At 35.5% G+C, this 23,641-nt stretch overlaps 3 protein-coding genes across 11 annotated transcripts in view; 2 read left to right on the top strand and 1 right to left on the bottom strand.

Moving 5' to 3' along the window:
• Positions 1 to 7,982, bottom strand: part of LOC112046162 (endoribonuclease Dcr-1) — a 62,434-nt gene extending 54,452 nt beyond the window's left edge. Inside the window, exons 1-7 of the mRNA XM_052890278.1 lie at positions 7,723 to 7,982; positions 6,239 to 6,384; positions 5,475 to 5,634; positions 3,442 to 3,567; positions 1,570 to 2,294; positions 644 to 793; positions 429 to 547 (exon numbers count right to left, since the gene is read on the bottom strand). Coding sequence (XP_052746238.1) covers positions 429 to 547; positions 644 to 793; positions 1,570 to 2,294; positions 3,442 to 3,567; positions 5,475 to 5,634; positions 6,239 to 6,384 — 1,426 coding nt within the window. The 5' untranslated portion in view covers positions 7,723 to 7,982. The remainder of the gene's footprint in view (positions 1 to 428; positions 548 to 643; positions 794 to 1,569; positions 2,295 to 3,441; positions 3,568 to 5,474; positions 5,635 to 6,238; positions 6,385 to 7,722) is intronic.
• A 1,013-nt stretch (positions 7,983 to 8,995) lies between these two features.
• Positions 8,996 to 14,643, top strand: LOC112046161 (uncharacterized). Of its 7 annotated transcripts, XM_052890272.1 has the most exons (4): positions 8,996 to 9,212; positions 9,364 to 9,494; positions 10,800 to 10,944; positions 11,143 to 14,643. In XM_052890272.1, exon 4 carries the CDS (start codon positions 11,155 to 11,157, stop codon positions 12,634 to 12,636), a length of 1,482 nt encoding a protein of 493 aa, XP_052746232.1. In that variant the 5' UTR covers positions 8,996 to 9,212; positions 9,364 to 9,494; positions 10,800 to 10,944; positions 11,143 to 11,154; the 3' UTR covers positions 12,637 to 14,643. The 7 variants fall into 7 exon arrangements, with proteins under 7 accessions (XP_052746232.1, XP_052746233.1, XP_023938449.1 ...); XM_052890273.1 differs by lacking the exon at positions 9,364 to 9,494; XM_024082681.2 differs by lacking the exon at positions 10,800 to 10,944.
• A 952-nt stretch (positions 14,644 to 15,595) lies between these two features.
• LOC112046171 (adenylyltransferase and sulfurtransferase MOCS3) lies at positions 15,596 to 23,318 on the top strand. 3 transcript variants are annotated; one of them, XM_024082714.2, is made up of 10 exons: positions 15,596 to 15,659; positions 16,927 to 17,071; positions 17,973 to 18,174; positions 18,448 to 18,568; positions 19,554 to 19,788; positions 20,195 to 20,306; positions 21,034 to 21,144; positions 21,937 to 22,043; positions 22,230 to 22,449; positions 22,932 to 23,318. In XM_024082714.2, exons 2-10 carry the CDS (start codon positions 16,970 to 16,972, stop codon positions 23,084 to 23,086), a joined length of 1,365 nt encoding a protein of 454 aa, XP_023938482.1. In that variant the 5' UTR covers positions 15,596 to 15,659; positions 16,927 to 16,969; the 3' UTR covers positions 23,087 to 23,318. The 3 variants fall into 3 exon arrangements, with proteins under 3 accessions (XP_023938482.1, XP_023938481.1, XP_052746234.1); XM_024082713.2 differs by having other exon boundaries at positions 15,598 to 15,659; positions 20,192 to 20,306; XM_052890274.1 differs by lacking the exon at positions 15,596 to 15,659 and adding an exon at positions 15,699 to 15,817 and having other exon boundaries at positions 20,192 to 20,306.
• Positions 23,319 to 23,641: the final 323 nt, after the last annotated feature.

The following is a 23,641-nucleotide window of genomic DNA, read 5'->3' as shown; positions in this document are numbered from 1 at the left end:
TGAATATTTTAGCATTCCATGGATTCACAATAAAGGAGCCCATTCCATTGTATTGCAGAAAAAAACTAAGCAGATCACCTTACCAGGAGAATCTGGAGATCCTTTTTAACACTAAACTTCGCGGCTCGTGTTGTTTGTGGCCTGCTTAGGTAGGATCATACTAGAAAAGCTAGGTACCTAATCCTAATTAATATTATAAAGTTTGTATAGATGTATCGATGTTTGTTACTCTTTAACGCCACTACTACTGAAGCGATTTGCCTGAAATTTTGAATGGAAATAGATTTTACTCTGGATTAACACATAGGCTACTTTTTATTCCGGAAAATTCCATGGTTCCCGAGGGATTTGTGAAAAACTAAATCCCACGCGGACGAAGTCGCGGGCGTCCGCTAGTTACCTATAAGTGTTTCCATTTGTACACTCACCTAATTGGTCAAGAACATACAAAAAGTTGTTCAATATATGTTTGGGCTCCACAGTAGGATTGGGTATGTTCGCAAATTCTTCGTACAGATCCTCACCATAGATCTCTGTTGGGTCGTATCTATGGACAAATTGTATATTTATTAATTGGTTAGAGCAATTTTTTTTTTGGTTTAAAATATATATTTCACAATAATATATATTTTACAATATTCACCTGTGTTCGTTGATAAAATCCAACGCAGAAGTGACTGTACTTCTCATATAGTTCTCCAAGTCTACATATGTCTCCGATAGAGTTTCTGCAGATAGCTTGGGACTGTACTCCACTATTAGTTCCTTTGGTTTAGTTAGAGTCGCTGATAGCCTGAAAATAAACTATTGCATCTATACACTTCATTTAACTGATATAACTCATTCTATGAAAGCTTAGTTTGTAAGTCCATGCTCCGACCATAGATAAGTAGCAATCTTGTAGTTTGGACTGTGGTCTTCAAGGGTCGAGACCTCAGACAAATTATATAGGAACCTGCCTCGCTAAACGTTTACCGCTCTATCAAAGATTAATTATAATCAACGATTTAACGCGTTTGTAAAAACTGTTTCTAGAAAATTTTCATTTTCTTTTTAAGACTTTTCACAACTGATTTCTATAACTCCGTAAGAATAATTTGACTTAGTGACTGTGTAGTGAGTATGTTTTTGTTTTATTGATATTGTCTGATTTTTTCCCGGAAATGGGTACATTGAGTTATCGTTAAAATGTAAAAGCGTTTGTAATAATAATTAATATTATATATTTATATATATAAATAATGGATCTACAGCTAGAACTGCAAAACATTGATAAAGTAATCAAATATTATGTGTAACCAGTCTAAGCTATATGATTATTAATCTATGTAAAACTTACACGTGTTGCGAATGAAATATATTATAGTAGTCTATATACACAAAATACATTTATTGGTGCTAAATATTTTCGATGTGCGAGTTTACGTAATCCCCCTCAAAGAATGACAGACAATTGTGTTGGTTTTGGCAACAATACAATTCCATATTATTTGGTCTGAGGTAAAAGCACAAACATACAGCCTTCCAAAAAGAGACTTTTAACTGTAAAGTTATTATCTTGTCACTTACCGTTTTCCACCGTCAATGTCTTCCGCCAAATCCATACAACAGCACAACTCTTTCTCCAACTCCTCTATCTTCCACTCCAACTTCTCATACAGATTGAAATCATCCATGTTATTTATATCCACACTCTTGTTTACTTCTTTTTTCTCAACCTTCTCATCAACTTTTATTTCATCTTTTTCTTTAACTTCATCTTTATCATTTTGATTATCACCAAGGTCAATCTCTTTGTCTATCTTTAATAATAAATCTTTTCCTTCTATTTCTTTATCTTCATATTTTTCAATTTTATCTTCTTTTTGATTATTACTAAGATCAGTTTCGTTATCTTTTTTTTGAATTAAATCTTTTGAATCTACATCTTTATTTTCATCGCTCATTTCTTTTAGTGGTTTAGTAACATTGTTTCCAATATCATTTTGTTCATCAAAACCATCATCTTTTAAATCTATGCCTTCATCTATTTCATCTTTCACTTCTTCTCTTTCATTTATTTCATCTTTTATTTCTATAGTTTCATTTATTTCATCTTTAACTTCATCTCTTTCATTAATTTCATTTGCTACTTCTTCTTTCGCATTCACTTGATCTGCTGTGTCATTTTCTTGATTTTGTTCTGTGTTTTCATCTATTTGGTCGTTAGCATCTTTTGGTGCTGTGAATAATGGATAAGTGAGAGCTAAGACCCTTGGTTTGCTTCCCTCGCATTCCTTATAGAGTTTCATTATCTGAAATAAAAAAAAATCTTACAATAAAATTACATGTTTCATGGATAGTGCAGTGGTTAGTGGCCTTCCCTTCTGCATAAAAGACAGTGGGTTCGATTTCAACAACAAAATATGCGTGATGAACATAGATGTTTTTAGTGTATGGGTGGATTATATATTATATGTAATTATAATTAGTCAGAAACTATCTTAGCACCCACATAAATCAACAATTGGAAACATTTTTTTTCATTCTGTACAAGTTAGCCCTGATGGTAAGTGATAATGCAATCTAAGATGGAAGCGGGCTAACTTGTTAGGAGTAGAATGAAATCCGGGCCCCTTTCAGTTTCTACACGACATCGTACCGAAACGCTAAAATCTCGGCGGTAGGTCCTTGTCCGTAGAATGGTAACTAGCCACGGGAAAGCCTCCCACCAGCCAGACCTGGACCAATCGGCCGGGGATCGAACCCAGGACCTCCGTCTTGGAAATCTACTGCACCACGGAGGCAGTCAAAATGCTATTCATATATAGTAATATTATAAAAATGTAAAACTGAGTTTGTAGGAGTATAGTCTTTGAACCTACTGAACCGATTTTGAAAATTCTATTATCAAAAGAAAACCACATTATTTGTGAGTGTCATAGGCTATATTATATCTCCGTATTCCGACGAAAGGAACTAGGCGGGTGAAGCCGCTGGTCTTCTAGTTCGTAATAAAATGTGTCTTAACCATCAGTCTCCTATTAAAAAGTGGATGCACAATCTGGGACACAAAAAACGTCCCCACTCAATGAGTGCTAAACACAACTTCTTGGCACTCAATTCAAGTAGTCGCATTTGCAAATTCAACCTTAAACTTAATCCTCAAGGTTGAATTTGCTCTGAATTTGGGATTTTATTGAATATTGGACTATATTTAAAGGCCTTTAGATATAATTTTCTTTACCAATAATTCTAAAACTGTAAAAGCAAAATTGGCCAGTTTTTAAGAGAAATTTTCTATATGATTGTGCATCCTTTTTAACTGATTTCCAAAAAGGAGGATGTTCTATGTTCGGCTGTATGTATGTTTTTTTATGTATGTCCATGATAATTCCGTCATTTATGGACTGATTTTAAAAATTCTTTTTTTATTATAAAAGGTCAATGGTCAAAACTTACATATTGTAGATTTTCATCCTTAAATATGAGGTGACAGCTATCTATAACTAATACATTAATGTTTGGTATAGATATTATTTGCTCTTCCAATATTTTCTTTAACACTTCTGAAGTACAGACCAGCACCTGCAAGAGAAACAAAGGGTTATTAAAAAATTTTAATAAAAAAAATTCAACCGACTTCCAACTCACAAAATAACTTTAACTAAAAAGCAAAAAATAACATCCTACCTATGTGCTACCTTCTGATCAGTTTGAAGGCGGTGCCAAGCCAGTGATGTTTTAATTAAATACGTTTAAACTACAAAATTTATGTGGTTATTCCAGAAACAGCTTTAATTAAAACACGACACTGGCTTGGCACCGCCTTCAAACTGATCAGAAGGTAGCACATAGGTAGGATGTTATTTTTTGCTTTTTAGTTAAAGTTATTTTGTGAGTTGGAAGTCGGTTGAATTTTTTTTATTAAAATTTTTATTTTTTTATTTTTAGTGTTAGCATACCCACTGCGTGTATACAGTCACAACCTAAGTGAAAAGTTCTTATCAATACAAAATTATCAAGTCCAAACATAAGGTAGCTACTGTGAGCCGTTGAGGAGTTCTCTTCACTGTGTTTCGTCTTCATCACCAGACCCTTAATACAGTCGCAATCCATCTAGGTGGAAAGTTCTCATCAATACAAATTTATCAAGTCCAAACACAAGGTAGCTACTGTGAACCGTCGAGGAGTTCTCTTCACTGTCCCTCGTCTTCATCATCAGACCCTTAATACAGTCACAATCCATCTAGGTGGAAAGTTCTCATCAATACAAATTTATCAAGTCCAAAGACAAGGTAGCTACTGTGAGCCGTCGAGGAGTTCTCTTCACTGTCCCTCGTCTTCATCACCAGACCCTTAATACAGTCACAACCCATATAGGTGGAAAGTACTCATCAATACAAATTAATCAAGCCCAAACAAAGGGTGACTGCTGTAAATCCTTGACGAGTTCCATCGTCTGTGTTTCGGCTCCATCATCAGACCAACTCCAAACCTTCATAAAGTTGTAGTGGTTTAAAATACCTTATGGAAACACTAACAAACGTACTAGCCGTCTCTACAACTTTCGAAAGTTCCCCTCAATTTCTCCAGGATGCCATCATCAGATCCTGACATGAAAAAAATGGGACCACCCTGGAAGTAAACCCTACAAAACAAAAAAAGAATTTTCAAAATCGGTCCACAATTGACGGAATTATCGCTGGACATACATTAAAAAAAAAAAAAAAAAAAAAAAAAAACATACATACAGCCGAACGTAGAACCTCCTCCTTTTTGGAAGTCGGTTAAAAACTAATGCACTTCTATATCAAAATTTTTCATCATTAGCAACCTATTGTCCACTCACTGTTGAGCACGAGTGTCCTCTCAGAATGAGAGTGGTTAGGCCAATAGTCCATCACGCTGGCCCAATGCGGATTGGCAGACTTCACACACGCAGAGAATTAAGAAAATTCTCAGCTATGCAGGTTTCCTCACGTTTTCCATCACTGTTTGAGACACATAATTTTTTAAAATGCACACAACTGAAAAATTGGATGTGCATGCCCCGGACCGGATTCGAACCTAAGCCCTCAGAATCGAAGGCAGAGGTCATATCCACTGGGCTATCACGGCTCACATGTTGTCTATACTTCTATACTTAAAAATAATGTCATTCAAGATTTTTAAAAATTCTACCCCTATGGGGTTAAAATGGGTTTGAAGTTTTTTTTAATATAAATTGTTCATGTTTTGAGTTTTATTTTTGTAAAATAATTAGTGGACTATTTATTATAAATAAATCGTGCAAAAATATTAACAGAAAGGGATGAAATAGGGGTTGAAAGTTTACATAGTTTCTTGTTAAGTTAAATGTTTTTTGTTCAATAAATCATTTATTATTTATTACTATTTATAGTTTCTCGCTAGTCGTGGGTCATTCAGTTTAAAACAAAGTTCTCAGTCGTGTCAGTTTGTCTGTTTGCGATTAATCAAAACAGTGACCATACCTCTTTAACCTCCAACTCCTGTCTCCAATCCACCACATCTTCATACATCCGCGCCTGCGTCACAGCCAGGTCAGTCAGGATGGTCAGCTCGTGGGCAACGCATTCTATGCGAGACGGTCGCGACACGTACACGGAGCGCTGACGACCTGATGATAGAAGCCTGGAGAGGAAGGTAACTTATTATAAGCCAATAGGCTGTGACATGCGTAATCATCATCATCATCATATCAGCCAATGGACGTCTACTGCAGGACATAGGCCTTTTGTAGGCACTTCCAAACATCACGATACTGAGCCACCTGCATCCCATCGAAGCCCTGCAACTCGCTTGATGTCGTCAGTCCACCTGGTGAGGGGTCGGCCAACACTGCGCTTTCTAGTGCGGGGTCGCCATTCCAGCACCTTGGGGCCCCAACGTCCTTTGGCTCTTCGAACTATGTTGCCGCCCATTGCCACTTCAGCTTCGCGACTCATTGAGCTATGTCGGTGACTTTGGTCCTTCTGCGGACTCCTCATTTCTCAATCAATCAATCAATCAATCATATTTGTAGTACGCATATCACAAGCTATGCATACTTTGGGACTAGTGCTTTAAGTTTGTATGATTTTTTATAATTAATAAATACACTTAAACAATATACACATATATTTATTAAAAAAAACATACAAACATAAAGCACTTTTGATCCAACCAACCCAATATAAAAATTAATAAATAATAAAACTCTATGACCTTTAGCTCAACTACCAGTATCAACACTCACCCCCTGATCTTGTAGGCATGCTCAATGAGCACGCTGGTGGAGATGAAGGCTGTGTGCTCCGTCACCAGGATGTTCTTGGAGCCTGCGCAAGCGGCCAACCTTGCTCCCCCCTCGGCCGGTGTGAACCGGGTGCAAGATGACTCCATCTGAAACAGTTAAAGCACAGATTTGCAAATTGGTCCTGGTGGACCCCAGGGGTCCATGTTAGACTCTTCAGGGGTCTCCAAAAAATGTTTTAGGTTGAAGGTCGCTACATTAAGTCATACGTTGGTTATTTCTTTCCACCACACAACTCTTCTATAGTGGATTGTTTTAGCCTTTTGGTCTTATCAGGCGTTATTAGCAGTCAGAGGTAAGATAGAGTAAGCCTATTGCCCTATTACAATATGTTTCATGTAGGATGGTGCAGGTAACAGTTCTTTCACTATTGAAAGATTGCAGCATTCACAATAATAGTACATTACAGTACAGGAGCGGAGTTGAATACTGTATCTGTGGAGCAAAGTGACTTACTGAAGAAACTTCCCTGCTCCGCTTCCCTGCACGTGATTTCCTGCTCCGTTTCCCCGCTCTGCTTACTGGTTTTATATGAGTTTTTAAATTAGCTTGCTTCCCTGTCCACTTAATAGGAGCATAGATTTTGTATAAATCTATTGGTTAATATTTCTCAGTTTCTCAGCTCCGCTTCAGTGGACTGGCAGCTTTATTCAGTATCTTTGAATTATGCTAGTGAAATATACGAAATTGAGATTCTATGTAACAAATGTCATCCGGTGCTTACTGGTGGATATCTTACATTATGTATGGGATAATAAAACCAAAATAGTAAATAGGCCAGCAAAGGTAAACTTGTAATTTTTTTTTTCTCTTGTTCTTTTGTCTATCGGAGATCAGTCTCTGGACCATAGTATGATTAACTTGTCATTTGGTGTAAAAAAATTTGATCTGTCCAACCATAGATTGTTTGGTGTCCATTTTAAGAAATTAAATATCACATGTCTCAAACGGTGAAGGAAAAACATCGTGAGGAAACCTGTATACCATAGAATTTTCCTAATTCTCTGAGTGTGTGAAGTCTGCCAATCTGCATTGGGCCAGTGTAGTAGGATTATTGGCCTAACCCTTCTCTTTCTGAGAAGAGACTCCAGCTCAGCAGTGAGCCGAATATGGGTTGATAATGATGAAAATTAATAAAAGTAGGTAATCTACTACGATGAATAAGAAGTGTAAAATTGGTAATAGGAAAATTAAAAAAAGGGTAAGTTATGCGTTTCTTGCCTATTCTACTCTATAGAAACTGATTTCCGAACCGGTGGTGGAATCTCTACTCACTGATAGAGTTGACTTTACATAACTTTGTTTATTTTGACTTGATTTGAATCTATTTTGACTTGATATTGACTTGATTTGAATCTACTGAAATTAAACGAAAAACATTCATAATAATACACTTAATTCACAATTTAGATAGGAAATTAATTTACCTTTATATATATCTTATCTTCAAGCAGTATTTACAATTAAAAACACTCGAAAAAGATAATATCAAACACAAACATTTTAGCAACACGTAAAATCTTAAATCTATATTTACACATACGAAACATCATTATAGCTAAAAATTATGTACAAATCAAAATCGTTTATTGATAACACGGGTTCTTACTAAAATATATAATTAGAAAACATTGTATTTGCAGTAGAACTTAATCTTTTTCGAATTTTCCATGAAAATGCAAAGCGAAATAATTTGTATGTACCACAGAGCATGAGATACACAAAACCACAGACGACAAATAAAGCACAGAACAAAGATTACAGTGTATTATTGGAAATAGATAGGCTACTCTAACTTCTTTCGTAACTCCTGTGATAGCGCCATCTAGTAACTAGCTACGGTATTTTATTATAGTATCCATTATTTTATAAAAATAGAATTGCTTATTTTTTGTAAAGGAGAAAGACTTTTGATTTTGTAATAGTTGAAAAACCAATTGAGAAAAACAAAAAAAAGACAAAAAGTTTTCCTTTGTTACCCCCGGGCTCGAACTCAGAACGACATTAGATCATACCTTTGTTTAGCACCACTAGGCCAATTGACTATGTGAGACATCGTTGAAATTAATGTATAGTTACTGTCTTTCTTTAATAATCTCTTTGCTTTAGAAATACAAACACATTCAAAACTTAAAAGGATAAATAATAATATTTTTTTTCGGTTATTTTTTCGTACTTACACGGTTTAGGTCTCTAAAAACATTATAATACAGACACACCATAAATAATTGAATTTACTATCCTGGAATCTTAAATCCAGGATGTAGATGGCGCTGCTTCATAAAGATTATACATTCTTCCATGGCATGGCACAGAACACTAATACTCCTAACCTTCATTTGTCGTCTGTGCTCCTGAGAGGAATCAGGGGCTGGACATGGCATAGAGCATAAATTAACTTTTATTTCTATTTATGTCTAGTTCGGACTACTTTAGTATTTAGTCGAGTATGAACAATTTTTCGATTTACTGTCCAAAAATTGTTCGTACTCGACTAAAATACTAAAGTAGTTTGTACGGCATATAGCTACAACAACTCCCTCAGACTAATTATAAAGGGACCTGCCTCGCTAAATGGCACCTCTCTGATATAGATCAAAAACGATCTAACACAGTAGTGACCCTGATCTATGTCTAAATATGTTCCTTGGTCTGTGGTCTCTACTCTATCTCTATGTCTGCGGTTCTAACTTTTGGTGTTTTCCACAGTGTTTTCCCTATATTCAATGTACTCTATGGTTTTATGTATTTCTTTATAATATTTTCATGGGATTTACATTCTCAAAATAATAAAATAGTACAAATACAAAAGGCTACATGTGCTCTTGACCTACTTGGTGTTGTGTTTTTCACAAACAAGCAAAATAAGTAAAAGAATACAGGCCATTAGAGATTTTTTATCATTGCAGATAAAAAGGTATAATTATCATTATCGTTTTGAAAATAAAGGTATAGAATGTTTGTTAAAATACGTTTAAACAAAAGTGTTAACCAGAATTACATTTAACTGTTCATTATTAATCATACTTATTGATTTCACAATGATCTTAAATTTTAGAATTTTCAAGGCCCAACGCAAATGACGGGATTCAGTCCGCGTAACAATACGTATTACGTATATTAAAATACGTAAATAAAAAAATCATAATATGTGTTTGTTTTGACATACCGTCTGTTTTTACAAGATTTACATATATGTGTAAGTTAAGTTTTTATCTCATAACAGAATTTTTTTATAACTAAGTTACATGTAGAATTAAATCTAATAATATAATAACTATACAATATACGTAGGTAAAGAAAAACCAAATATTTTGTACTGCGATTGGTGTGGTGGGTCTAAGCTCTAGATTCCCTCAACTATAAAATAGGTAATGATGTTTGACTATGGCTGAAATAGATGGATTAAAGTGCTCTCCAAGGTGTGGCAAACACCTACCTCTCAACTCGGGGCGGTGTCTTAGAATTTGTTGGAAGAAAGAAAAACCATATATTCAACGATCGGACCAGGACTTTTATGATCTTAAGCCATATAGGCTAAACAGTTTCACGCATACGTTATCTAATAATTATTAAATACTAGCGGATGCCCGCGACTTCGTCCGCGTGAAACTCGATAGGTAACTTTCAACTACCCCTACCCTAGCCTTACTCTACCCCTACCCTACCCTTACCCTACTCCTACCCTACCCCTTTTATATTATGAATTACCATATTGTTTTTTATTTAAGTCCGGCCGCTCAGAGATTGCATTTCTGAAAGGTCGTGATTGGATGGGCGATGCAACTTCGAACTGGCGTACAAGGTTGTTGAACTGGGCTGTTTCAAGGTTATGCCAACTGATCTTTGTGGTAATTAGACAAAAAACGAGGCAATTGTAACTGAATATGTTTGTCTCATTCGATCATGTCAGTAACGCAATCTCTGAGCAGCCGGACTTTATTTACTTGTTTTCTACTTATTTCCGGTAAACATTTTCCATTCATGTGCGTGTGCCCTAATGATAAAATCATGACGTTTAGGTTTAACGTCAGATGGCTAGTGATGTACAGTAGTCAAACAATGTTTTTGAATCGGTTTTTCGTATCGATTTTAATAATATTTTATTTAAAATGTTATGCCATTGACTGGTATTTAATTACGACAACAAAGTGGCGGCGGTGCGAATTAGCTAGGTATGTAGCTTTTTGATGAACTGCAGCAAATCTCTATTAACTGTTTAATCGCTCAAAACCGGTAAATGGATTTGTTTGTAAAATGTTGGATAATAAAACTAGCCTTCGATAATCAATTATATATTTTCACTATCCGTCAGTGAAATGTACTGTCAGTTGATTAATCAATCATAAATACAACCAGCCAGTTGTATATGTGTTGTACAACACATATACAACCTGAAAACTGAATAACCCATACATTACAGTTTGATTTTTTTTACTAATTTTGTCTTTACTCTTAAAATAAACAAGATAGCTTAATCATGCTATCGGTCCTCTTCCACCAGGTAGACGGATGATATTAGGCGAGTCGCAGGTTATAGACGACTCATGATTGTGGTTTCATGATGATATATTAATGATGATGATGGGTCCTAGACTTCACACAAAAACTTATATTTTCTCTAAGAGAACAAAAGGGAAAATCTGCAGGTAGGTAATCTTTAGGTAGTTGCTGCGCGTTCCATTTCTCTGGGCCAAAATTATAAGTTCATAAAAATCATACAGATCCATCCTCCAATATGTATGGATAAATTAACTTGATTTTATAATTATTTGCTTTACTTGTCTTTACGACGTATATAAAGTTACATGGATCATGCTAATAATTTTACTATTCTTGTGTTACAGATATGGCGTTTGATGTTGCATAAAAGCTTAAATATGAACCCAACTCAGAACCTATCGCCAATTTTAAAAAACTTTAATGTTTACGACGTTTTAGAGCCAGAGAAAATTAATGTTGACGTAAAAGAAAATGTACCTACGGATATACTTGTTGATATCTGTGACATTGATAATGAACGACAAAATTCATCCGATCTTAGTCCAGATTTACATGGATCGTTTTTGGATAAAGTTAAAAAATCTGAGTTTGACTTGTTAGATTTGTTTCAAAATATTTACGTCACTCCGGCAGAGATTAAAAAAAATAGTGATGACAAAAATAAAATGACACCTATAGAAAACATTGGAACTGTGAACATTGACTACACAAAGTTATTTGAGAAAGCAGAACAGGGTGAAAATTTGTCGCATTGGAAAGAACATCCCGAAAATGGAACGGAAGAATGTAGTAATACGAAAGTCAAAGTCCTCGATCGTGATTATTCTTCAAAACTTATAATAGATCCTGCACCGAAATTTAAATACACTGAGCCCAATCCTATGTACGAAGATGAGATAGACAATGTACTGCGACCGAAGCGAGTTTTAAAAGCACCTATAATAATTAAGGAAACCGTGCCGATATCTTCTATTAAACCACGTATATCTCATGACATTGATGTACCTCAGAAAACATCATTGAATAATAAAATACAAAATCAACTAAAGAATAACGAAGAAACATTTATAACACAGAATGGTTATCAACATTTAAAAACAGAAAAATTAATGGCAAAATCGTTTAATCATGACGATAAACGAATAGCATACACTTCACAAGATAATGTGCATTTAAATGAAAATAAAAAGGCGTTTTCTTCTAAAATAGATCAAAAATACTGCCATGAAATAAAAGCAAGCCTAGTTGACTTAAACAGTCCATCAGTTTATAGTTCAAATTGCCAAAACGAATCGATTCCAATACTACAAACGGTAAAACTGGATACGAAAGTATATAGCAAGAGGCATATCGTAAAAAATGACAGTGAAAAAATAGGTTTCACAAAAGGACCAGACATCTATGAAAAGTCTGTAGTTTTGCCGCAAATTATGAAACGTTTAGCTGATAGGAAACAGGCTTTAGGTTGGACACAAAATGTTCAAAGAAAGCTTATATTAGAAACTTATAACAGCGTTAAGCAAATACAATATCCTACTGAAACGACACCCAATAAAAATTGCATTATAAAACCAATACCATCTAAGTCTGAATCGCCTAAAATGGTAGAGTTTGAAAAGTTCACTTTCCGTAATGAAGAAGAAACGATGAAACTTGAAAATCATATGCTAAGTCATAAACCCGAGGTATCTCTTAAATCGCAAGCATGTGGTTTAGAATCAGCTGACAAGGTGACGCTCGAACCCATAGTGTTAATGGAAGACTGTAGTAAGAAAAGAATGGCAGCTTTAAATGCTAGAATCGCATTTGAAAAATTCGTTCTGGGAAAGCCTCCTTAATACTTTCGTGTTTAACATACAACGTTTTTTGCTAAAACTAAATAAAAACCGGCCAAGTGCGTGTCGGGCCACGCGCAGTGTAGGATTCCGTAGATTAAGTTAGCACTTTATTCCATTGTGCACAAAAGTACTGACAAAGATACCCCATACTATGAAATAAACGAATAAAAAATTTATCCCTACTTTACATGTAGGAGAAGAACTCTAAAAATATTTATCAAGATTTTATTTTATGACTTTTTTACATTTCTACTGTTTTTATACCCATGCCGAATTACTAGTAGTAGCTTTCTAGTAGTAATCGTTTCTGCGCTAAACGGACGGATGGACTATAAGGGTTCCTTGTGGACTACGGAACCCTGAAATCAGACAGTTTCTTAGATCCTCAGATTTTGGATCATTTAATCGGTCGGTTATAAAGATAACTTTAACCATTACATTATCAGATACCATCAAAAACCGAAAGAGAGGAGGTGACAAAGGAGGTAGGACAGGAAATCACGGTTGAAAACCTAATAAATATAATATGTTGCAAGCGAGTGACAAATGGGACGCAATTAAGATGTATTTAGAAAGCGTAATGAAAACAAAGGAGAAGGATGAAAGGGAACTGGGAAAGTGAAAGAGGCAGTGACGCTGGTGGTAGGCTAAATGGTAGGTACACTAGCGTTTTTGAAGGTAGGAGGGTTTTTAGCCGGTAGGAGTCCGGCACTACCCAAACGGGTGTCCATGAGGATTTTCCCCCCTACGAAAAAAAAAAAAAAAGTTACCATCAATCAACATTTAAGGCAGAACACCGCCTGAAGGGTGAAATAAAATAAAATGATCTAAAAATGAATCCCTATTTTCTGGATCATGCTAAAGAACGCTTAAGAATGTTTTAACCGAAAATTGATAAATTTCAGAAAGCTTAACGACTAATTTACCAATGTTTATTACTTAGTTACGATTCAACGAATCTGGAAAAACGAATAAATCATCAGAGATGGTACACGCATTTTTTACACTAAACTAAATGAAATTGCTTATTTTGTGATAAGTTATTGAGTTTATATTTTTTAAGGATTTTTATGCCAATTATTATGGATACTTAGTATAAGCATTGTATGATACTATTTAAGTAGTTTGCGCATAAGATATTTACTAAATCTCTATTATTTTAAACAAGTTAGACATTTTTTACAATATATAAAAGTTCTTTTCCACCAGAGACGTGGTAGGCAAATAGGAGTAAGCGACGTCAAATTTTAATTATGAAACTGTCGTACTTTTTAATATACTTACTTACGTATTTGTTAATTAAAGCATTTCTATCAGTATCTAGTTGAGTTAAGAAAATTAAAGGTCATGTAGATATCAAAAACACCCTAGCTCCACCGTTTACTTAGCACAGTACCTACTGTTTACCAACAAATTAAAAATGAGGATATAAATCACTAGTCATTTCACACCGAATAATAATTACATTTAACTTTTTCATATATTGATGAAAATAAATTTAATTAATAATTATAAAACAAATAGATATGGTTAATATATTTTATATAAAATCGTATAAACAAACAATACATAATTTAAAATAAGTAATTTGTGAAATGACATGCGTTTTCTACCTTCATTCCTAATTTCTTTATTGGTAAACAGTACTCATCAAGAAATGCTGTAGTATAATTTAAAAGCATATGGCATTCATTTACATTATTTTGTATGGTTTAAGTTTCTATCGTAGTCACAGAATTATTTATACGTACATACGTTAAAAAACGAGAGCCGGTTATGGTTAAACACACTTGATTTTATAAACCGATAGTATAAACTCCGTAATTGGCTACCATACATAATTATGGTACGAGCATGAGCTAACAACCAGTCTTCCTATAATGAAGTTTATCTAGTTATAGCAGACTCTTGGATCACGTAGGTATCTAATTATATTGAAATTATATTTTATCCATAGATTTTTATACTCGATAGTTTTATTAATAAATGATTCAATATTGTATTACTCCCAACTTGTTTCTTTTGCTTGTTTAGGTAACCTCACTGATTAAAGAAAGCAGCTCCAAATACAAAAATTCAAAAACGAATATATTTTCGAGTCAGTATTTGAAATACAAATTATAGTAAAAGTTTGTTTAAGCGAATGTCAAGGAGACACGTAACGTTTGGATGATTTGTTTCTCCGGCTTCACCCGCTGCTTGTAAAGTCTTATTCTGTATCTTCTTTATTCTGTGGGTAACCTATATTTTTTTGGATTTTTCTTTTATCTGCTTAACTGACTGCCCTATTGGTCCCAGTTAGCGTATGTGGCTTCGCTTTTGGCTCGGCGAGCTATGAAAAGGAGAGCTGGCTCCTATCTTTGTGGCATTAAAATATTATCAAAATCATTATCATTATCAACCCACATTTGACTCACTGCTGAGCTCGAGTCTCCTCTCGGAATGAGAGGGCTTAGGCCAAATTGTCCACCACGCTGGCCCAATTGGCAAACTTTACACACGCGGAGAATTAAGAAAATTCTCTAGTATGCAGGTTTCCTCACGATGTTTTTTCTTCACCATTTGAGACGCGTGATATTTAATCATAAAAAGCACACAGCTGAAAATTGGAGGTGCATGCTCGGACCGGATTAGAATCCAAATCTACACTCTCCGGAATCAGAAGCAGAGGTCATATCTATCCACTGGTCTATCACAGCTCTTATTCTGAAAATGATGCAAAAAACAAGACATAAAAACATACAATCTTAAACAATAAAAATAAAAAATAACCTTGAGAGTAAAACTGATTGAAACAAATTTGACGAGGAATTTGATCAAAATATTAAACCTTACGATTTAAGAGTAGGTACAGAGTACCTAATTAAAACATGATTTAAATTTTACACGATTTATTTTGTATATTATTAAAAATCGATATTTTTTACGGTTTTGTGGAACTTACGATTCGCTCTAAACATACAACACTTCCATCAGCTGTTTATTTTTTATTTATTCAGCTGTCAAAACATTTAAATTTTAAGGTATTATTTTATTTTGTACAAAATTAGCTATTTTATGTATTAAACATATATCTAAGTTACTTAAAATTACTTTAAAGTGATTCTAATTTAATTGTGGTATTATATTTATGTGCGGTAGAAAAAGTCCTTTAAAAGTTTCGTGAAAAAAAGAGGTTTAGGTTGGGATTTGTGTGCTTTGAATATGCTTAAGGCCTATTCGGTCTTGCTTTGAGCTGCTCAACATACGTGGCAGTAAATATGGATGATGGAACATGGAAGCTTAATTTTGCCTTGTCCTGGAAGTTAACATGCTCCTGTAGTGTACCATTAAAAATAGATTGTAAAACATGATTTAAAACTGCTAATGTATGTAAATGCCGTTTCCGGTATCTGTTTCTCTCTGTTTTTTATAATCTTTTTACGATCTCTCTAGCGCAGTTGGTAGTTTTTTTTTTTTATTTTCTATAATATAGTAATATATAATATTATATCTAAATTGGCTTAGACCTTAGCCAACCAGGTTGTGTGGTAGGGATAGGCCATGGCTTGTTATCACTCTACCGCTACTGTGCCACTAAACGATTGAGCGTTCTGGTACGATTTCGTGTATAAACCGTAGAGGCATGGTTCAAATATACTTGTGCCTCTTCTGAGTGACCCAAATACATTTTTGACTCCATCATCACTTAATATGAAGTGTGATAGCGGTCAAGGGGTTGCTTGTTAAAGAATTAATAAAATGCCCTACTTGGTGTCTATTTCTTATGATGTTTCTATATTCTTGTATTTTTTTCTGGTGTGCAAATAAAGTATAAACATAGCTGGGCACCATTAATCAAATAGTTAATCGGTAATCCAATACAAAAAAGTTAGCTTCATTAAACATTGAAGCATTACATTTTGATTAACGCAAGTTAACAATAATCGTTGATCCATTAATATGACTAAAATTGCATTTTTATATCATTGTGATCACCAATGGAAAAATGAGGACGAGCACTGGAGAAAAGTGCTATAATTAATTTTTTGTTGATCTTAACTATAATTTTAACATTAATATAGTATTTTGTTATTATATATATAATTAATAACATGTCCGTTAACATTTTAAAAAGTTAATCCATTTTTCATTAATTAACGATTAACAGATTAACTACTTAATGCCCAACTATGAGTATAAATAAATAGATACTTAAATAAAACATTTGTAAGAACATTTTCTATGTCTATATTTTTGTATTTTTTCATTGTGGTGTGCAAACAAATTTTAAATAAATAAATAAATAAGAACATTTTCCCTACAAAACAAGTGAATATTTAAGTAAACAGTGATGGATGTAATACAGCGCTTAGAACAAGAAATAGCTGAATTAAAAGATACCTTGCAGATGAAAGAGCAAGAACTTGTGGAAATCAAGCAGAAATTTTTACAGGTAAGTTAATTTAAATGGAATAAAAAATTCTTTCAGTGTTAGATAGCCCATTTATCGAGGAAGGCTATAGGCTATATATTATATTCCTACGAGAACGGGAACCACGCGGGTGAAACCGCGCGGCGTCAGCTAGTTCACAATAAACTCAAGAATGGCTAAACAATTGTATAGAAGCAGGCGTTACTTTGCGGAAGTTCATCATGAATATATAATAATTTATTTAATATCTTTGCAATTGCACGTTGTAGAGTCAACATCTGAGGATGCTCCGGTTTCGGGGTGAAACATATGTAGAGAGTATTTTGTCGGACCTGGGTGACGGTGTTGCATGGGTTTGTTGGCTTTTTGCGGATGATAGCAAATTAAATGAATTATTATATATTAATGGCTGAACTGTTTTGAATGCAAGTCTAACCATTATCTAATCTTATCTTAAAAGTGGTTCACAAACAAAAAAGTTTGTCGGCCTCTGGGGTGTAGTGGTATGCGCAGTGGATTAACAAGACGGATGTCCTGGGTTTGATCCCCAGCTGGGCCGATTGAGGTTTTCTGAATTGGTCCAGGTCTGGCTGGTGGGAGATATCGGCCGTGGCTAGTTACCACCTTACCGGCAAAGACGTACCGCCAATCTAAGATGGAAGAGGGCTAACTTGTTAGGAGTAGGATAAAAATTCACACCCCTTTCGGTTTCTACACGACATCGTACCGGAACGCTATATTGCTTGGTGGTACGTCTTTGCCTTTGCTGGTAACTAGCCCTGGCCGAAGCCTCCCAGCAGCCAGACCTGGACCAATTAAGAACTTCACTTCGAACCCAGGACTTGTCTTGTAAATACTACTGCGCTGCAGAGGCTGTCAAAATACCTAAAAATATGATTTATAAAAAAAATATCATTTTCAGATAAATGAAAATTCTACAGAAAATACCAAAGTGCGTATTGGTGGTTTGCCCAAATGGGCGATAGAACGGTACAGTCGTCAGATCCTCCTGCCTGACATCGGTGTGCAGGGTCAAGGGAGACTCATGGCTGCCAGGGTGCTGATAGTTGGAGCCGGTGGACTGGGCTGTCCCGCATCAGCGTACCTTGCTGGAGCTGGAGTTGGTGAGTCTTCATCATTATCATCAGTCCAGTCCAGTACCATAATACCTACAATTATACCATTTCTTATTAACCGATTTCGAAAAGGAGGAGGTTCTCAGTATCATAAAATTTTAATAAAAAAAAATACAATATAAGTACCTGCAGCACTGCATTTTAAGACGGGCGAAGCCTCCCACCAGCCACAACTGCTCCAATTACGAAAACCTCGATCGGCCTAGCCTGGGATCGAATACATGACCATCTTGTATACCCCATACAAAATTTGACTTTCAGGTGAAATAGGCATCATAGACTATGACGAAGTTGATGTAACGAACATTCACAGACAGATTCTACACAGGGAGAGAGACCAGAACCTTAGCAAGGCTCAGTCTGCTGCCAATAGCCTAAGAAGGTAAGCATCCTCATGTCCATGTAATTTCCACAGCCATAATCAGCAATTTATTATCACAGATTAAAGAATAATATCCAGATAGAGTGCACGGAACCATTCCAGTGATGCAGCCATTCCAAATACTAATTCAAAAGCTAATACATTCGCGAGTCGTGCGATTCTAATTTCAACGCAGACGACTAATCTATACTATAAAGCTATATATCTATAAAGCTGAAAAGTTTGTTTGTTTGTACGTGCTAATCTCAGGAAGTACTGGTCCGATTTGACAAATTCTTTTACTGTTAGATAGAACATTTATCGAGGAAGACTATATTATCACGCTAACACCAATAGGAGCGGTGCATCAATGAAGAATGTTTCAAAATCGAAAATTTTCCTATTGAGAGCTAAGTTCGCGACAGTATAATTATGTGTTATCTTTTAAAGTTAGCTCATATAATATTTTTCATGCTAACTAAATTTGTTCTTAAATAATGCATTATTTGCAAAGCTGTTTTTATAAAGATGATATTAATCGTTATCCAAATATATACGTCATTCATTATAAGTATTTAATTTAAAAAAAAATGCCCTTCACATAATTCGATTTAAATTAATATCTTAAAAGATATCGCAGTTTTAAAACAACATCACAGCAGACGGGTTAAAGTTAGCGATAGCCCTAAGTTAAGTAAGTACCAGCGGCGAAGAGTCCATGTAAGCCGATTCCGGCCGGGTTACCTTTAAAAATTCATGCATGTTCATTGTTGTACGCTACGATACAACGACGTATTGTTGTACGATACGATTTGTAGATATCTAAATATATCAGAAACTGAAGTTTGTATCACGCTATATGAGTTTCCTTTTCTTTGAGACTGCTTGCCTTCATCTAAATTCCATCCTTCGCCACTGGTAAGTACTATTCCACGCGGACGATTTCGCAGCTGGAACCTAGTTAAAATTAAAATGGAAATTATAACCTATTTGTCTCTTATTTCAGCATAAACTCAAAAATCAAAATAACCCCCTACAGTATCGACATTAACCCTTCAAATGGTCTGGAAATAGCAAAGAACTACGACCTTATTCTGGACTGCACTGACAATGTACCGACTAGATATATGCTGAATGACATTAGTGTCTTGACCGGGATACCTTTGATATCTGGCAGCGCTTTGAAGATGGAAGGGCAATTGACCATATATGGGTATAGAGGGAAGGGTGGGGATGAAAAGGTTAGTGAATAAATAAATAAATATACTGTAGGAAATGTATGTAAATGTAAGTCGCTCGATCTCGTATTAGCTCGTGCCGACGCTAGGTGGCGCGACTTGTTTCCGTAAAGAGTAGGGAGTTAGAGAGGGGTAGCGATCAGTTGGCGGGAACGACTTGCGATATAAGACGCTCGTCGTACGGTCAGCTTCAGTATGCTCGTGATATTCGAGCCATCCACATTTCTTTTTGAGTAATTTTTTATTGGTTACTTGGGAGAGTGACTTGAGTAGAAAAGGGAAGTGTTTGTTAACTGTCAAAGGATCCTTTAACCCTACACACATTGTTCACAAGTGCGTGACTTCACTCAGGTCATTCCATTTTAGGGACTTATTTAATATTAATATAAAATGTAATTTATTCTAGGAGCAGACCCACATAGGGCCGTGCTACAGATGCATATTCCCCCGCCCCCCGCCGCCCGAGACCGTGGGCAGCTGCTCCGCGCAGGGGGTCGCCGGCCCCATACCGGGGGTCATAGGTAATGCGTCTGTATTATCTTAATTAATATTTAAAAAAATACAACCGACTTCAAAACATAACTTACCTATAAAAATAAAAAGCGAAAATCCATTATTTTTAGCAGACTCAGAAGTGGATTACAAAAACACTTGTCAGGATAACTTAATTATCAAATCAAACTGTAACCAAAATAAGACGCTAGAATGGAAGAGAAAGACCTTGAGTGACGTCACGTACTTGTGAACGTTGTGTGTAGGATTAAAGGCGCCTTTGACAGTTAAGTTACACTCCCCTTTTCCACTCAAGTCACTCTCCCCAGCTATGGGTAACCCTTAAAGAATTACACAACAAGTAATGTGGATGGCTCGAACGCCACGAGCACACTGAAGCCGACCGTACGACGAGCATCTTATGCCGCAAGTCGTTCCCGCCAACCGATCGCTACCCCTCTCTAGCTTGTATAATTCTTTATGGGTTACTTGGGATAGGCGGGAGGAGTGACTTGATTGTAAAAGGGGAGTGTTTGTTAACAGCTAAAGGATCTTTTAACCCTACACACAACGTTCACAAGTGCGTGACTTCACTCAAGGTCATTCTCTTTCTAGGGTCTTATTTTGGTTACCGTTTGATTTGTTAATTAAGTTGTCCTGACAAATATTGTGAAACATAACCTTTGTTGGACATTAGTTTTCTTATTTTTTAATCCACTTCTGAGTCTGCTAAAAGTACTATATGTATGTTTGCAGGAGTGCTGCAAGCTCTGGAAGCTATCAAACTGTTGGTGGGGCACCCTCACACGCAGCTGCTGGTGCAGAGGATGCTACTCTTCGATGGTGGTGACAGCACCTTCAGAACAGGTGTTTATATTGTTTGTCAGTTTGTCCAAATTTAGGTGTTGTGTTTTCAACACCTAAATTTAATTATATTAATAATTATTACAGTGTTCTAATAATATAAACGGAGCGACGAATTGCATAATTGAAAAGTGATTTTCTAAGTGACATAGGCTACTTTTTGTCTCATTTTAACCTCCCAGTTTCCTAAAATGGAAGGGGAGGGTGTTTGTATGAAGCATTTGTAGGGTAAGGGGTAGGGTAGGGTAGGATAGGTAGGGAAGAAGCGCACAGAAGTCAAAGCGAAGCTTGACCGGGTCTGCTAGTATTATAATAAAATTAAAGGAGATGGTCCATTTCAGGTCTACTGTTATACCCCGTATCATTAAAATTTTAAAAATACAAAGATTTTATTAAAATCTAAATAAGCGAATGAATCTTAACTAAATAAAAAGAAATAAATAAAATTAAAACCCAAGTTTTTGAGTTATATCAAGATGGCGCCCATAAAGCAACTATGACATGACAATTGACAGCAAACGTCAAATCGACGACTGCATTCAAAATGTCATCAATTCGCCATTATTACTCATATTAGTGTTGCATTTCTTGGGAGAGAATGAATATTATTTCGAAAGAATTAAAGTAAATTCGTAGATTTGTATAATCAAAATATAGATTCTCTTTTATTTCCGCCAGGATACATACAATGACTGATCCTGGGCTCCATAGAACTTCGGACCATCTCCAATATATTTAATATTAAATTGAATGAACTAAAAATGTCTCCTAATGTTTGTTTATTATTATTTTCAGTAAAACTCCGGCCAAGGAGTCCTGCGTGCGAGATTTGCTCTGACGAACCGACGATAACGAAGTTACTCGACTATGAGGTCGTATGCCAGAGCCAAGCTAAAGAAAAGGTATATTTAAAGTAAAAATGAGTTTTATTAAGTCTATTATTTTTCATTAGTAATGTGTTACCTAAAGAACCTGCCTAGTGATTTCCGAACTGGTGGTAGAGGTTTTAACACAAATAGTCAAACTTAACGTTCCAAAACTTCAAATAAATAAATTTTGATTTTGATTTGATTTATTACGTATTGCAGGATTTAGATTTACACATATTACAATCAGAAAACAGAATCTCTGCAAAGGAATTAGCTAAAAGCTTAAACGCCAAAGAGCGCCATCTGTTGGTGGACGTGCGAAGCGAGGCAGAGTTCAACATGTGTAACATAGATGGCGCTGTCAACTACCCGTTAGAGAAGTTACGTGAGAAACAATTTGAAGAACTTATGGAAAAGATCAGAAGTTGTACGAGTTATGGTAAATAAATTTTATTTATTTATATTTAAAAAAAAAGCGCTGGATCCAGATCTTACTTGATATAAATGACATCGCTCGTATCTCATTTCAATATAAACACCAAAGAGCGCCATCTATTGGTAGACATGCGAGCGAGGCCGAGTTCAACACATGTATGATGTAATATAGATGGCGCTGTCTACTACTCTTAGCAAAAACAATTTGACCAACTTATGTAAAAAATCAGTTGTATAAAATATGGTGGATAAAGTTCAATATTACCAACTTAGCGCCGGACTGCGATCTTTCATCTGTGAAAGGTGCGCAGACTAGGTTGCGCACAAAAAACGTAACGCTGTCATTCGTTCATCGAATTTTACTGCCCATATTTTTTCATACCGGAAGCTATATATGAAAAATCGATTATTAAGGAGTAAACTCAAAAAATGGACTGACAAAATTTAAGCCTTCTTAAAAATAACATTAATAAAAAAAAATTGCAGTAACATTCGTGTGTCGGCGCGGCAACGACTCCCAGCTGGCGGCGGAGCGCGTGTTGGATGCGCTGGTCGGACCCGACCGGAGTCGGGTGCGCGACCTGACCGGCGGACTGCACGCCTGGGCCCGACACGTCGACATAGACTTCCCCGTCTACTAGCTATAGTGTGCACTTCGTATATCTTCGCAAACTTCGTAACTCCCGATGGTCCGCGCGGGCCGGGAGGGGTAGCGATGTAGTCCTTTCTCCCGTCGCCCGCATATCATGAGAGTGTCATCAACGACTTGCCAAGCTATATATACAAGCACTGTCTACTCATTATTGTATTGAAGTGATTTTATATTGGTGAAGTAAGATTAAGTGTTTTGTACAATACATTGTTTGAAGAAAATGGATTTTATTTTTTTATAAATAATTTAATATCACATAAGAGTTTGTTTAGTTGAACCACAGAATGAGACTTTACAAGCAGCGTGGTGAAGCCAGTGAAACCTAAAAAACCCAAACGTCGCGCGTCTCCTTGACGTCCGCATATACAAAGTTTTTTCATAATTTGTATTTTAAAATTTAACACTACAATTACGTAAATGAATATAATAATTGCCAATAAAAAAATACTCCATCTTATTTCTTTAGTTTTTGGTTTAAAATATTAAAATAATTTAAAAACAAAGACGCCATTTTTCTGCGCTCTATCTGCCATTAATTTTTAAT

The sequence above is a fragment of the Bicyclus anynana genome, chromosome 27, assembly GCF_947172395.1.
Source record: "Bicyclus anynana chromosome 27, ilBicAnyn1.1, whole genome shotgun sequence".
Lineage (NCBI taxonomy): Eukaryota > Metazoa > Arthropoda > Insecta > Lepidoptera > Nymphalidae > Bicyclus > Bicyclus anynana.
This window is presented reverse-complemented; position numbering and strand designations above follow the sequence as displayed.

Coding starts and splice junctions, on each gene's coding strand:
- LOC112046171 (XM_024082713.2), top strand. CDS start 16,970: ATGGATGTAATACAGCGCTTAGAACAAGAAATAGCTGAATTAAAAGAT. Junction 18,569..19,553: donor GCTGCCAATAGCCTAAGAAG/GTAAGCATCCTC, acceptor CTCTTATTTCAG/CATAAACTCAAAAATCAAAA. Junction 19,789..20,191: donor GGAAGGGTGGGGATGAAAAG/GTTAGTGAATAA, acceptor AATTTATTCTAG/GAGCAGACCCACATAGGGCC.
- LOC112046161 (XM_024082684.2), top strand. CDS start 11,155: ATGTTGCATAAAAGCTTAAATATGAACCCAACTCAGAACCTATCGCCA.